Source organism: Triturus cristatus, chromosome 4_1 (genome assembly GCF_964204655.1).
Source record: "Triturus cristatus chromosome 4_1, aTriCri1.1, whole genome shotgun sequence".
In the NCBI taxonomy this organism is placed as follows: Eukaryota; Metazoa; Chordata; class Amphibia; order Caudata; family Salamandridae; genus Triturus; species Triturus cristatus.
This window is the reverse complement of record NC_140585.1, coordinates 355041118-355056873: the sequence shown is the minus strand read 5'-3', so window position 1 is coordinate 355056873 and position 15756 is coordinate 355041118. Positions and strand designations below refer to the sequence as shown.

Genomic DNA, 15756 nt, shown 5'->3' with positions numbered 1-15756 from the left:
CAATCCCATGCTGCGTCCACTGAGTGCCCAATTCTTCAGAATCCCACAAGGGAGTGGCCTAGCTTAGTTTACCCTTCCAACCCAAAGCTGCAAGTGTTGTGTGCCAGAGTGTAACTGTAACAGCAGTGGGTCCTTGGAGTGTCAAGTGTCATGGATTGGGATTAGAGGGTCCGCAATTATCCCCGGGTTGCAAATCTAATCGGTCCGTACGTAACGCAGGCTTAACAGCAGGAAGGTGTACCCATTGGTTAATGGTCATGAGTTGAGCTGCCCAGTCATATTTTTGGATGTCTGGAAGAGCTATTCCTCCATCATACCATCCCCTTGGGAGCTTGTTGAGTGGTATGCGTGCCTGCCTCCCATCCCAATGCAGCGTCCGGTGGGCAATCTCTATAGCTGTAAAATAGGTTGTAGCGACCGGGTATGGTGTATTGTGTAGTGCCTGAAGAAAGCGAGGTGGTCTATCATCTTGAATAACGCAGCCCTACCAAGCAGAGACAATGGTAGGAACCTCCACTGCTGCATATTTCTCTTAAATCGCGTCAAGGGCGGATGTAGGTTTTTTGCATAGATGAGGTCTGGGTCACTAGTGGCAAATTTACAGAGATATCGGAACCCATCACAAACTATCTGTGCTTCACACCACTGGGGGCAATTTGGGTGTGGCCCATATAGATTGTAGGTTAACGATTTCGTCCAGTTGATCACATATCTCAAATGGCGACCAAAGAGGGTGAGTATATGCATTATTCTGTCAAGGGGGCACTGGAGGTCCGCCACATATAGCAAGATGCCATCCGCCATAGAGCATAATTCTGTTCTCCCATTGCAGTCCAGTAGAGACCACGGATCAGTGGATTCATTCTGATCCAGGCTGCCATGGGTTCCAACAAGAGGGCAAAGAGGAGTGGAGAAAGCAGGAAGCTCTGTCTGGTGCCATGCTGAAGGCCAAAGACCCAAGAAGTCCACCTGTTAACAGGAACCAGGGTTGGGGGCTCAGTGTAGAGGAGCCTTACACTTGCTAAGAAATTAGGGCCCAAAGCTATCTTGATGAATACTTCAAAAAGGTATGGCTATTCAACAGTGTCAAAGGCCATATGGACGTCTAAGGACTAGAGCGTTCTCATCAATTTTGCCAGCCAGACTGAGCACTCCGTGCAGTCGCACAATATTGAGGGCAGTGCTGTGTCCCGGCAAAAAGCTGGATTGATCTGGATGGACTAGTCTAGCGATAACTTGGATTAGTCCGGAAGTCAAGAGGGCAAGGATTTTGACTTTGGCTCTAAGGAGCGAAATTGGTCTATATGAAGCACAGTCGTCAGGCAGCTTGCCCTCTTAATGTATGACAACTATTGTAGCTAACTGCTTCACCCTTTGAAGTACGCCTCATTCCCTGCACTCCTGGAATATCTGCAGCATGTTCAGGTCAAGCCTCTGAGCAGTAAGCTTATAGAGTTCTATTGCCATACCATTACGGGCGATCGCCTTGCCAGAGTTTAATTCTCATATAGCTCGGCCGATTTCCTCTACAATTATGCTTGTATCATCACTTGTGAGACTGGGGAGCGATATGTCGGCCAGCAGTTTGTTGGATTCCTCCACGGTAGCGGTCTGAGATAGGGACTAAAGATGAGTGTAATAGGAGGCGAAGGCTTCGGTAATCCCTGGTCAGTCTTCCATTCGCTCCCTCGGTGGGAATTCTCAACACCCAGCGGCCTGCTCGTTCCCTCCTTTCCAGCCATGCTATGAGCTTTCCAGCTTTGTCACCCACGTCATAGACTCAATGCAGCAACACCCTATGTTGGGCCCTTGCGGCATCAGTCACAATAGCCCTATATTCTTGTTGTTTTAGTGTTAGCGTGTGTTTAATATCTGCTTGTGCCGGAACAGTCAGTTTATTCTCTATGGCTAGTATTGCTCTCTCCAGTGCCTGTAACTCAGCTCTTTTGTCCTTCTTGTGGTCTACTATTAATGATAGGCCCTGCCCCTCAATACCTGCCTTGTAGGCTTCCAACAAGGTCTGTGCTGAGTCCAAGGAGGTCTTATTTTCTTAAAATTAGTGGTATGTGGCCTGTAGAAGGCCATTTTGTAGACTAGGATTTATTAGGTACCAAGGTTGAGCGTGATCCCTCGTTCTACTCAAATACCTATGCCATAAACTGTCCAGAGCAGGTAGTGTTCAGAGATGCCCCTAGCCAGATGCCGGACCTCACAGAAGCAAGGGAGTCGATAAGCCAAGGTAAGAGTAAAGTCAGTTCCGGAAAGACAACCATGTTCCTCAGAGTGAAAAGTGTAATGTTGGGCCAAGAGCGTGCAACATGTCTACGAGGGATAGAGCGGAGAGGAAGTCTGCTAAAGGGCGACACGTGGACGCCAGCTGTCTAATGGGCCAGCGATCTTCAATGTCACTGAGGGTCATGTTATTCTCCTCCCATGAACATCTCTCCATCAGGAAGACTAAGCAGTAGGAAACTCAAGTCAGGGAGCGTCATATCATGCAGTCGCGGTGAGACATACGAAGCTATCCATAATTGATCCCACTGGTCCCAGCAATCAAGCTCTCACCATGAAATGAAATCTTCCCACCATCTATACGTTACACACGCATACACAACCAGCATATAGGATGTCGGCGCCGGGATCTGGTTGTCACATTTAAGTGAAACTTTCCACTATTGAGGCTGGTATGCTGCATTCCTCCTGAACTAGAAAAAAAGTCTGTTTTAGTATTACAAGTCCACATAAATCAGTATACTGCCACCACTGCTTTATGTCAGCAGCCCAGAACATGTATAGTAGTTGTACGTAAATAAAGAGGGCATGCTTGGTGCACCCCTCCAGATCACAAAACCGATTCTGTACCTTCTAATAACTTTTGTCAGTCCTACGCTTCAATGTACACTTGTGTTTAGCTTGTCAGCTGAGACAAACAGAAAAATCAGAATATCAGTTTCACGTGTTCGGGGCACTCAGGGTAGTGGTACAAGCCCATTTACCATGCAGGAGACATTCCCTTCCCAACACTTACTTTACAATTCATAATTTTCACCGAACAACTATTGTTCAGATGAGAAACTTTTATGTTAAAGCTGTTGATAATTTTACATTTAACTCTTAAACCTTATATTGTTTAACGAAATATTTAGTATTGCTAAAAAAAATGTATTGCCTCAAGGCTTCTGTAGAGGTAAAAACTAATTTGATCTGAGTTTTGAAGTAGGAATGTACATTTAGTTGAATGCTAAGCTTCTTTAAACTAGTACATTGTTATAGTTTAATAACAAAAAAGTTAATATAGGTTGGTCCATTCAACTAGGCTGTTGGGCACATTGTAAAACGTATTGTTAAATTCACGGACTTACTTACTGTTTTACAGTCTTCATCTCGTTTATTTCCAGTACCCACTACATATTGGTATATGCTAATGTTCTGTTTACTGTTTGACTTGGAAGTCTTAGATCTTACATGCTCTCTAGCTCCATAAATTGCAACTTTTTTTCTGAATGTTATATTTTCCCTTTTTTGTAGATATGGGAGCCCAGGAAATGTGACAAAAGAATATTTTGAGTTCTCAGAGTTCTTTCTCAAAACGTATGCTGTTGGAATTCAGCAGGTACAACTTTGATGTTTCTTGTATTAAGTTGTCTTTTGTGTATCATCTGTCTGTGAATTCGAGGTGGTGCTCAGCCCATGTATGATTGATTATAGACGTTCTCTTCCCGGGAAGCCTCATCAATAGTGCTTCCACAACCCTTGCATTACATGTAAGGAACCTATCCTTCTCAATTTGCTCCTTAGCCACTGGGTACTTAACTGTCAGAATTTCCCTTTGAAGTGTGTTTTTTGTTTTGCTATTAACTGTCTGATGAATCTGCATGAAACTTTCCCTACAAATGTTTATCCACCATAACTCCATCTTAGAACGTTGTGGGGTCATTTGTAAAGTGGAGGCTGAGAAAAAGTGGGCGGAGAGGTCCAAAACACTTTTTCCCCCGGAAAGTAAAAGCTAGATATTTATCCAGTAAGCGTGCTTTTTGTGATTAATTTGTTTGCAACATATTTTATTCTTGTTTTTGGGCATAGCATGCATCAATGAAAAAGGAGCAATATTTTACATACGTAGGTCCACAGCAGTGGAGATAGAATCAACACCAAGTGGATAGTCCATTACAGAACAAAATACAACATAGCAGTTTCAAGAAAAAACAATTGCTATCAAGGGGACAGTACTGTCGGACATGTGTGCAAAGACAAATTATGTAAATATAGTGCCTCGGATAATCAAGATCAGGAGTAAAAAAAGGGAGAGAAGAAAAGTAAAGTCAAACAATAAACCTGGCAAAACTTCAACAAACTACCGCTGAGGTGTTATTCTAAACCAGAATGCTGCAATAATATTGCCTGGAGGAGGAGGGCACAGCCCAGGCTACTGGACACACCTCGGAGCTGAGCCAGACCCACCAGCAATTTGCGGTCCCTCGGTCAGGGTACCTCAGTCAGTCACTCTTCAGAGCATTCCCCATCTGTAAGGGATTGCAACTGCCTTTCATCGTCTATGACCAGGCAATCTTGGAGGATCAGTTGCCACACCTGTGCGTGTTCAGAATTTACTTAATTCACGTCTCCACCAATGAATGGTGGGGCCCATGGGAGACTCTAAAAACATGGACAATTGCTGTCGAGCTAGAACAAGGGTCAAGTCTGCAAATCTGGTAGTAACTATTTTAGCCTTGGGGAATAACCCCAAAAAGCAGACCACCAGGATCTTTTCAATATTTCGGCCAGTGGAGATGTTAATAAGGTTCATTACCGTGACGTATTGGGGTCTAAGAGTTGATCAGTCCCACACCATATGGTAGAAATCTGCCTCTTTCAGCTGGCACCATGGACAAGTCATGTGCGCCTCAATGAACTTAATGTTGATCCGTTTGGGAGTCAAGTATACTCTTTGCAAGTAGTAATACTGAATGACTTTATCCCGGGCACTACGGGATGTCAGAGGAGTATGTCAGGATAATAGTCCAGTCGGCGTCTGAGATTGCTAGGCCAAGGTCAATGGCCTACCGATCTCTGAACCCAGTCAGCTCTTTCCTCGGCCTGGGCTAGGAGTCATCTATTGAGGAGGGTTATTGCCCATGTTTGACCTGTTTTTGTAGTAGTGATAGCTTTTAGGCAGCAATGTTCTGGGGGCTAACAACCACCACTATCCCAAGCTCACCACATGGCAGACACCACAGTGCCATGTAGCAAGAAATGTAGTTGGGGGAGCTCATACTCCTTCACCAAGTCTCGGAAACTCTGCAGCTGCCCATTTCTGTACCAGTCTCAGAGTGTGGTCATGCCCCTACGGTGCCAGACATGTAGCCCAGACCAATTGCTCTTGTGGGGGAGTTGCCATAGAGCAAGAGGAGTTTCATCCATTGGAGGGCATGGGCCCATTAAAATTGAGGACTACTGAGCAGGAGCCCAGCCCGGGGGGTCATGATGCTGGGAGTGCCATTTGATCAGTAAGTACAGCAGGGTAGCGCAAGTAGGGACAAATTGTGTCCCAATAGTCGTCGCACTCCAACGTTTATCCCTTCAGTAGGCCGCCCACTACAGCTGTGCAGCAAGATGATAGAGCTCCATATGCGGAACCGCCACACCGCCTTCATCAGTGGGATGTTGCAACTTAATCAAAGCAGTTCTGCGATGACCCACCCCCCCCAGACGAGATGAATCCATCTCATGGAAGAGAGATCTAGAAAGGTGAATCAGGAGAGCAGTCAGATAGTATAAAAGCTGTGGAAGAAAAAACAATTTTGACAGTGTGACCCTAGCCATCACTTACAGCAGTAGGGCAGCCAGAAATGCACCGATTGACGTAAGGAAGTTAGCGCTACTCTGATGTTACCCTCTTGTAATTCAGTTTCAGAGTGGTAAATGTTAATGCCCAGGTATCTGAACATGACTGCCTCCCAGCGGAGATCGTGACTTATTTCAAGGGGTGGTGTCCGCATCATCGGGACATGTAGTGGGAAAGAATTTGATTTCCTCCAGTTCACACATAAGCCTGGGCGACGATCAAACTCCATAATAAGTCCCATCTGAAAGAGTTGAAGGCCTTCTCAATGTCTGTGGGGATCCAGAGGGCCTTAGGATAATCAACCAGCACGGTGTGCAGCATTTGCACCTTTTGCCGGATAATGGATACTGTACTACACTTAAAATTAAAACCAGACTGATTGTCATGCATAAAATTGCCTACATTAGGAAGCCATCTGTGTACCAAAATTTTGTTTAGCAACTTGTAATCAAAGTTTAGGTGAGATAGGGGTCTATAGGACATCACAGAATCTTCAGCCTTATCTTTCTTCAAGAGAGGGACAATCACGGTCTCTCTCATCATCGATGATAGACTGCGGAGGCCGTGGCCACATTGTATAGCTTGGTGGAGGTAGGAGCAAGGCCACTGACAAAAGTTGAATAGAATATGATTGGCCAACCATCTGATGTGGGCACATTACCCCTAGTCAGTCTTCATGGCTCCCCTCACTTCTTGGACTGTTATCTACCCTCCCAGGGAGATCGCCACTGCTGCAAGTAGCCTATTTGTCCTGGCAGCTATGACATAATTGTGAAGGGCCTGAGTGTCAGCTGCTTCCTGCTGTGCCTGAAGGTGAGTATAGTAAGCTAAGAAAGCCATATTAATGCCAACTTGGGCATAAACAGGGGGCCATCTGCGATATGCCTCTGGAAGATCAGGGAGCGCCACTTGTCAGGGTTAGCCAGCCAGGCTAATAATCTCCAAGGTTTGTCATGAGCCTTGACGATATAAGTGCAATAGTGGTAGACTTAATTTCAATAGATACGGTGGTATGAGTAATATGAAGTAGGCGCCTATAGGTCATTACACCAGGTATTTTGAAAAGGACCTTATTAGTGACGGTGCTCAAGGGTTAGAGAGAACCACCTGCCTCCCTAGGTTCTGTGGCAAAAGCAACAAGATATCATAAAGTGTATACCCAAACACACGTAAAATTCAACTGATAGTTTCAGATGTTAATCAAACATAAAACACAATAAATCAATCCGTTTCTTTCTCCTTTTTTCTTCCTTTCTTTTTAATTGGTCTTCAAGCAGTTCCCAAGCCAACACGTGTTTCGTCGCCTCTGTATAGTTGTACATGCGACTTGTTCACGGCTAGGTAGAGAATAATATGATGTTTTACATTAGTTATTACTCGCAAGCATTTGTTAATTCCAAAACAAATGTGCTCCCAAGGGAATTCAAAGTGACGCAGTGCTAATCATATATTAGCACCTCAAAGTCTAGTATTCGTTCATGCATACAGTGCCAGTAGTGACATTCAAATTAAAATGCGAGAAATCACACGTTATGGAAACAGTTGTACACATACATTTTCTTGTGCTTTGAAGGTGAAAAGTGCGTGTGACAATGATTGGCTATGTGATGAGAGAGTTATATTATATATGAATCATAGCACCAGTCTTTCTAAGTCAAGCCCAAATACGTCACCCAGTGACCAAACCTGAAACACCACCTTAGTTTACAAACTGAGACGTCAACGTTATTCTCAGTTCTACCAATTTTACAAATACGAGACCCACTGACCTGAACAGATTCACTGTATTGAGGTCTGTGAAGAGAGCAAAGAAAGGAAAACAAGTGTGTATGTTACACTCTGGGCTAATCTCTGCATTTTCAAAAATTAAAAGCTAACTGCTGCGTAGTAATCATCAGCCTTCTACATTCCCATATTTATACATACTTAAAGTGAGGCGATAATTCCAAGCCACACTACTCCTGTGGCGTGAGGGGAAATCCTGATAAGGACTGCTTGGCCGGTTTCCAGAATATAATCTGTTACTTTGCAATCTTAATTTCCAATTCTATTGAAGGGATAAACAGACAAAGACCGGCCTGGCTTTAATACAGAGCGGCGTTGTTGTTCAAGAATATGTCCACCATTAATATCTAAAAAAAAACATATCTCCGTGCTCTACCGCGGCAATATAGGGCAAGCACTAAGTCGTCATTACCTGGAGAATGTGAAAAATGAGCCGCCGATACGCGAACTCTTCTCCTCACGCCGGACTCCACAATGAGAGTGCCGGCATGCCTCCAAACGGCCCGCTATGTTACCCTGAAGGGTCACGTGATCGCGTCCCCATCGTGTGATCACGAAAGTGGTCAGGCAGCAATCCCCATCTTAAAGTGGGCAAATATGTTATTGAATATCAGTGTTTAGTGCATGAACCCACCCCCCTCCCGGTGTGAACTTCGGCGGTAATCATAAATGTATCTCCAGTCTATTTTGGATATTTTTAAGAGAAGATGCGTGGGATTTTTTGAAAGCGCGAGTTTCAGTACTCAGATAAAAGTAATACTAATATTGAAAATACCCCTGTATGTTATAAAAACGGGTCGTATGTGGCATGTGTTATTCGTGAGGCCAAAATTCTGTAAGTTAGCGGGACAGTATTCCCTGTGCATTAAGCTAGTGTTATAGTGGTGGCCATCTTGAATCGGGTAGGCACCCTGTTTGTGTACGAATTGGTCCTGGGCTGAAGGCTGTTCTGCGCGAGCGCTACAATACCGGATTGCACTCTCCACAATTTTGTAACTTTGTCTATAATCACTATTACACACATCATAACATGACATCCAATAAGTCTAATTCCTGTGGTCAGTATCTGAAAATTATATCAAGTTTGTGTTCCTCATATTCTGTGAAACCATTCTTATCTTGCACAAGCCCACGGGATCCCAGCGTTTATGTTTAGTATGAATAGTCTCGCACCTGGCTTAACACTGCCAAAAGTTCTCTAAAGTAAATACAAATGGATCAAAAACTCTCCCTGCATCCTTATGTGTGTGCACCTGCTATATATCTTACAGGTTGTCATCAGTGGCTATTGTGTATAAGTGACATTGCCGTTTGTAACTCATATTATCATACACTGAGAAGTATAATCTTTTCTTAAGCGGCTTTGTATACCATTTATACTTTTACGCATCAGATCACATCATAATTATAAAGGTTGTTCAGTATGTTTTCGTAAAAGTGCACTCTATCTGTAGTTCTTATTTTCCTAGAAAATAGTGCATCTCATTATTAACATTCATCCCAACATCTGTCGTCCGTAATTTAAGAATCCAGGATGCCTCATTCCTGCGTAACATCAGTTCTCTATTACCTCCCCTTGGGTTTCTCAAGGTTTGCTCTATCCCGTAAAAGGAGAAGTCTTTATGATGTCCTTGTGCATGGCATTCTGTAATATGCGTCGCGATAGGGTATCTGAGGTTTCCCTGTTTAACCGCCCTCATGTGTTCCCCAATCCTCTCGCGTAATGATCGTATGGTGCTCCCCACATATTTTTTGGTGCAACGACATTCAATTATGTATACTACAAAATTGGTACTGCAGTTTATGTTCATGGTGATCTTGTAGCCTTTGTTGCCAGGGCCTATGAAGTCTACCTTCTTACTGTTTGCCCATTTGCATGCTGAGCAACGTCCACACCCATAGAATCCCACCGTACGTGTAGTCAACCAATTCGTATTGGTTTTTGGTGTGGGATAACTGGGGCTCAAGAGGTTCCTGAGAAACATTCCTCTCCTGTACGTTATTTCTGGTCTGTTGTTGATAGATCCTATCAGTGTTACATCTTCCCTCAGTATATGCCAATGTCTATTGAGACTTTTGGTCAAAATAACCGAGAGATTATTATAATTTGTAACAAATCTGATTTTGTTATCACTCTTCTTTTTGTTAGCAGTGTCCCTCAGAGTTGCTTCTCTCGCTGTCATCTCAATCCTTGTTTTAGCTTTTTCTAGGGTACGTGTGTCATAACCCCTTTGTTTGAAGCGATAAGTCATTGCTTCTGTACAGGCTTTGAAATCAGATTCTGAACTGCAATTACGTCTTGCTCTCACAAATTCTCCGTAAGGGATAGGGTTAATCTGGTGAGAGGGGTGTGCGCTTGATGCACGTAGAATTGCGTTACTGGCTGTATTCTTATGGTATAGCCTACTGTGAATCTGACTATCCTTCACATATAGTTCTGTGTCAAGAAATGTAATTTTCTCTCTACTATATTCGTATGTAAATCTGATGTTCCAGGTGTTATTGTTGAGATGTTCTACAAATTCAACCAGTTTGCCAGTGTCCCCTGTCCAAACCATAAGACAGTCATCTATGTATCTGCCCCAGAATAAAATGGAGTCAGTCCAATTAGCACCCGCTGGTCCCAAGATCCAACTCTCCTCCAGCCAACCCATGAAAAGGTTGGCATACGAGGGAGAGAACCTGGAACCCATGGCTACTCCCTGTTTTTGGCGGTACCATTTGTCTTTAAATAGAAAGACATTTTTGTCTAGGATCAGTCCAATCATTGTGATCAGCATTTCCTTACTGTTCCCCAGGGCAATCCCACCTGCCTTGTGACTACTTTATGGACAGCGTGGCAACAAACTACCCCAGAGTGGACTACTCTGCCCACTGTTAACATGGCCACACCCTTCTTTCCCTATGTGGGGCTTTCTGGCCACCCAAAAGGTAGGGCACCTGGGGACTTAACTCCTCCTTCAAGGTAAATCCCAATCTAATAAAAGTGTAGCCAGACTGGCTGGCCAAACAAAAGAAAGGGGACAGGCATGGGCTCAGTGACACCTGTTCCTACTGAGGCAACCTGTCTTTCGAAGTGTAATTAGCCTACCCTCCCCCAGCCATCCTGCTACAGAACAGGACAACACTTGATACCTAATCACAGGTTTGGCAGCTGTAAGCTGATAGGTCAATCAGAAAAGGCTGTTGGGCAAATTAGAAAAAAACGCTTCTAAACAGCTACTTTTCTAAAATGGTTATGTTAAATCCAACTTTGGCAATACTTTGGATTTCATGTAACTTCTAATTTGACTCTTTGAAACACTTCTACCTAGTTCTATTAGACATTTACACTTTATTAGAATTCATTAAAGTCACCCAGTGTTATTCATGATTCTGCCAGCTTTCCAATAGGTAAAATATACTTTGGAAAGTTTTCACTTCTGGGGCATGTAAACACACTTTATACATGGCCTGCTATTTAGAACCAAGAAGCTTACTCTCTGGGCACTTAGGATAGACTTTAAGGGTGACTTATAGGTGATAAATAGGTGGGGGTTGGTCCTGTTAAAAGTCTTCCTTCAACAGGTTACGTTTGACAGTGTTTTACCTGTCAGTTTTTATTTGCCACTGCAGTGGTGCACACTTAAGTGTACTAGCTTCCACAAGGGCCACTTTAACCTACAGGCCGTTAGTACCCTGAGTACCATAAAGTAGGGACTTACAGGTAAGTTAAACCTGGCTATCTTTTTACTTGCCATCTAGGCTGCAGAACAGGCCTAATGCCAACTCTTTGCTTGCCATTGTAATTGTGGCACAAATAGTGCTGCTGTCCACTAAAGGCACCTTAATTTGCAGGCCTTGGGTACATTTAGTACCTATTACTAGGGACTTGTTTGCCAATCGGAGATTAGTCAGTTTGTACCCACTGTTAGAGAGCACATACTCTAGACGCTGGACATTAGCGCCCCGGTCTGGAGAGTCATTACACCAGTACCTGAGGTCAGCAAAAGGTGGGTGGGAACCTTCCAAAAAGCCAGATCTTAACAGCTGCCCAGCACCATAAACTGATTGAAAATTCATGTGGTGAAGGATGAGGATGACTTTCTCCTTATACTAGATGGAGAGGACAGGCTCGCTTCTCCGCCAGAGGGGTAAACCCATTGTAAATCCACTTTTCCTGGAGGAGTGACTCATGAGGGGTACAGCCAAGGGGGCTGCCCAGAGCTCTGCACAGGGGAGAAGGCCTGAGCCATCTTGGATTCAGGAGGGGAAGGGTACTCGGAGATTTTTTTTGCCAGGCCCCCAGGAAGTGATCTAAAGTGTGAAGGGCCACCCCATGGGAACTGTTGCTCCATTGGCTAGTTAATCCTCTCCTTGAGTATGGCATGAAAGTGACACCCCTGGCACTCAGTACTCAGATCACTATCAGACTGGAAAGAACACTGCTTTGCTAGTGGCACTGTTGCAGCCTCTGAATTTTAGCATATGTGTTTTAAAATGGAATGCCAGTTAAACACATTTTTTGCAGGATAAAATATAATCTCTTCAAAATTAAATATATGCATATTTCGTTATTTTTTATTTTTTCCATTCCCTTAGGTACTGTTAAAAATATTAGACCAGTACCGACAGAAACAGTACATTGCACCACGTGTTCTTCAGCAGGCACTGAACTATCTGAACCAGGGAGTTATTCACTCTGTAACATGGAAGCAGATGAAGCCGCACATACAGGTTAGTGTAAAATATGTTGTGGTGCTTAATTGTGTTGCTACCCGAGTTAGGTTTATAGATGGGCATTTTGTTACAATTACCTTAATTTGGAATTGTATTTCTGTGTTGCTAATGTAATTAGTTGTATCCCAGATCTGTAACTGTGTTAAAACTAATTAATTTTGAAGCTGGAAATCTATGTATTCATTCTGCATCTTGGCAGTTGAACTTGGCCAAGCCTGTCAAAAGCTAACTCAACCAGACTTACAGTAGTTAACACACTGCATTCTATGATTTATTTTGAACATGCGCATCCTGTAACATGTGGTATTAATAATGTGTTTTTTGTATATTGCGCTATGGTCAAGTACAGGCAGGTTTGACTAGGCAAACCTCTTAAAAAACATTATATAGTTATAATTTGTTTAATCTTGCTCAACAACATTTGAATACTTTTCATTTTGGTCAGGTGGTTAGTAGTTTAATATGTGTAGTCTGAACTTATTTCCAATACCCTGCTTACAAATAGTTTTCACTGAATGATGAACTCTACAGTAGTATGTTGACTCCCTCAAGGGTGTTGAGAAAAATCTATCAGCCTAGAAAATCATGTAAGGTGATTGCCAATGATAAATACATGTGTGTTGGGGGCAGGCCCTGGTCACATCTGTGTTTATATGCAACACTTTCATTCAGCGTTGGTTCTCAAACTTGAATTTCGAAATAACTGCTCAAGTCCTCATCAGACGATGTGTAGCCAGCCATTTCGTAATAGGACAGCCCTAGATTATCCTACGACTGCCACTCGGGTAGCAATCAATTGGTTCTACCTACCACTGTGGAATATGTTAAAATCTTGGTAGATCATGTACAAAGCAGTAATGACGAAAACCTGCATGCCTCACTGGGGCACCCGTAGTCACTTGAAGCTAGTCTCTAGCTAGGTCTATAATGTAAAGCTGCTGAAAATATGCTCACCCACTCTTACACAATATCAGAGATCTCACAAGTCTCAACCCGGTTCTACTTTGTTTCACAAAGAAGCTAAAAGAAAAAGCTAGAGCTGCTCATTTGAGCTAATTGCTCCCACAACATTGCCCACCCTATTGCCAGTTGGTAAAATGATCTTGTAATAATGGTTATTGCCCTCTGTTATCCTAGGGTTGAACATTGGTTCGTTCTTTTTGTTATTTACTGTTGCTTTCTGAACCTAGGTGTGCACTTTATCTTGGACAAAACATATTAACTCACCTGACTGTATTTAACAAAAAAAAGTAATTCATGTGGTCTCATACTGCTGAAAGCAGAAATACTGGTTCAGATTCACAGCAAGACTATAAGCAAGGAGTGTCAAAGCCTGTGGGTTTTGCCTTTTGATTTTGTCTGTGTAGCCTTTTCCGCTTTGCCAGTCAACATCGGCAAAAAGAGAAACATTTTTTTGCCAGTGCTCTTCAGCATCAGTGGAAAAAAGGTGTTGAAGCATACGCACACAGGTAATCACACAGCCCATAGGCTGACTATACATTTTATTGCAATGTTATATGGTTGGATTGATTTTTATATATTTTGTTAGTAAAATAAATTAAGCAATGAAATAATTCACATATCTTGGGTCTGCTTCCCTTATTTGATTTCCTTTATTCAGGGCATTTCTGAGGAGGTTGTTTTCCCTTTGATGTGCTACAAAGATGAAGATGAAGAGTTGTGGCAGGAGGATCCTTATGAGTATATCCGAATGAAGTTTGGTGAGTGTATCGTTAGTATCTAAAATTTTCAAATGCCAATGGCGCTGAATAGGTTGCGGTCTCACTTCAAGTTGTCTTTTTTGTGTGGTGTTCACCAGGATTAAATTAGGCCTCACAGGCATTTACATAATGTTTCCATAGCTTATATCCAACAGTTCCTCTGTTAAAGAGCATTTAAAGTAAACTGTGGAGCAAGGCTCCAATGCTTCTGTTGAGATTAGTAAAATATAACATTACAGTACACTGTTTCTTTGTAAAAATTAATGATTAATGTTGTTGCTTTAAAGTGTAACAGTACAAAATATATGTTTAGTATGCCTTACATTTGTAGCATAATTATCCTACATACCATAATCGTCCTCACTAGATATATCAGCTTTTTGACTCCTTCTGTGGCACAATTCTGAGGTCCTCCTACCCTAGAGCCTCGATTTGTAAATTACAGAACAGAGATAATAGCTAATAAGTAGCTAATGATAATAGTCCCACAGAAATGTGTGAGAAATACAGGCACTAGAGTGATCTGAACTCTGGTGGTTGGATTGTCTCTCCTAGAAACACAAGGAACTGCTTTCATAGTAGTTTACAAAAATGAATCACTTTTTGAATTGTCATTTACTCTTTCAAACAAAATGTAGCTTTAATAGAGTTCATTAAATTAAATTGGGCTAGTTAGACCCTAGTCCTTTGAAAACCTTTTCTTATTTTCCACAAGAAAAAAGGGCCTTTTATCGAACTACTTAAATGTAATCTTTTTTTTTAATTTGTTTTTTTTGGGATAAAATAGATTGTATTCACCTGCTAAGTTAGATCATTGGGTAATTCATCTACTGCGAAGATTTGTATTTAATGGAAAGACCATTGGCTTTCAGTCACGCATGCTAAAGTCACAATTCCATCCTTCCTAAGTTGGTAAAATGAGCGACACTGAGTAGGATACGGTTATAGTGATAACAGTTTGTATAATAGATTCTTGCCTTAAGAAGTAAAATGACGACGAGTGCCATGGTGTGACGCTGAACAGGCACAATCTCTTATCACCTATTTTATAGGATCCCAAGTAGATCCTTCTCCTACCCTTCCTCGAGAAAGGGAGAATTGTCAGAGGAAGAACAAACCAGCTTTTTCAGCCTGTGCAGAGGTTAAAAAGTAAAGTGGAAGGCTTTCCCTTATCCTTCCACCACTAGACCAATATAACCAGAGATAAACATGTTCTTATAGTGGTGAAGAACAGCTATGCTTTACTACTGTTATGACCCCTAACCCCCCAATCATACAGGCCTCCTATGCCACCTTTTAGGATCCCAATAACGTCTGCAGAAAGTAAAGAGGCTCTTTTCCTTAAGAGCAATCGAGCTGCCCCAGCCTCAGCAAGTAGGCAGGCCCCATTCCCAGAGTCGGGGTATGGATACCACTCTCTTGGAATGAGGAAGATAGGAGGGTTCTGATCCATCTTAGATACCCACAACATAAACATGTGAATTTATTAATGCAATACATTGTGCATTGTCCAACCCTTTCCCCAAAACCTGTGCAGTGGCTAAAACATTTTTTTGATCGATGCTTCTAACTGCAGGTTCCTTACCTTAGAATATTCCTCGGGTGCTAAACTGTAATCCGGGAATTTTTCAGCAGTTTTCCAGCACGCCCATAGGTGGCATTGTGCAGCTTGCTTCAATCAGCCCC

The 15756-nt window shown here is 42.6% G+C and overlaps 1 protein-coding gene across 1 annotated transcript in view; it reads left to right on the top strand.

Moving 5' to 3' along the window:
* Nucleotides 1-15756, top strand: part of IPO8 (importin 8) — a 557903-nt gene that overhangs the window by 170645 nt on the left and 371502 nt on the right. The window contains exons 8-10 of the mRNA XM_085652356.1: nucleotides 3529-3613; nucleotides 12212-12346; nucleotides 13971-14070. Coding sequence (XP_085508482.1) covers nucleotides 3529-3613; nucleotides 12212-12346; nucleotides 13971-14070 — 320 coding nt within the window. The remainder of the gene's footprint in view (nucleotides 1-3528; nucleotides 3614-12211; nucleotides 12347-13970; nucleotides 14071-15756) is intronic.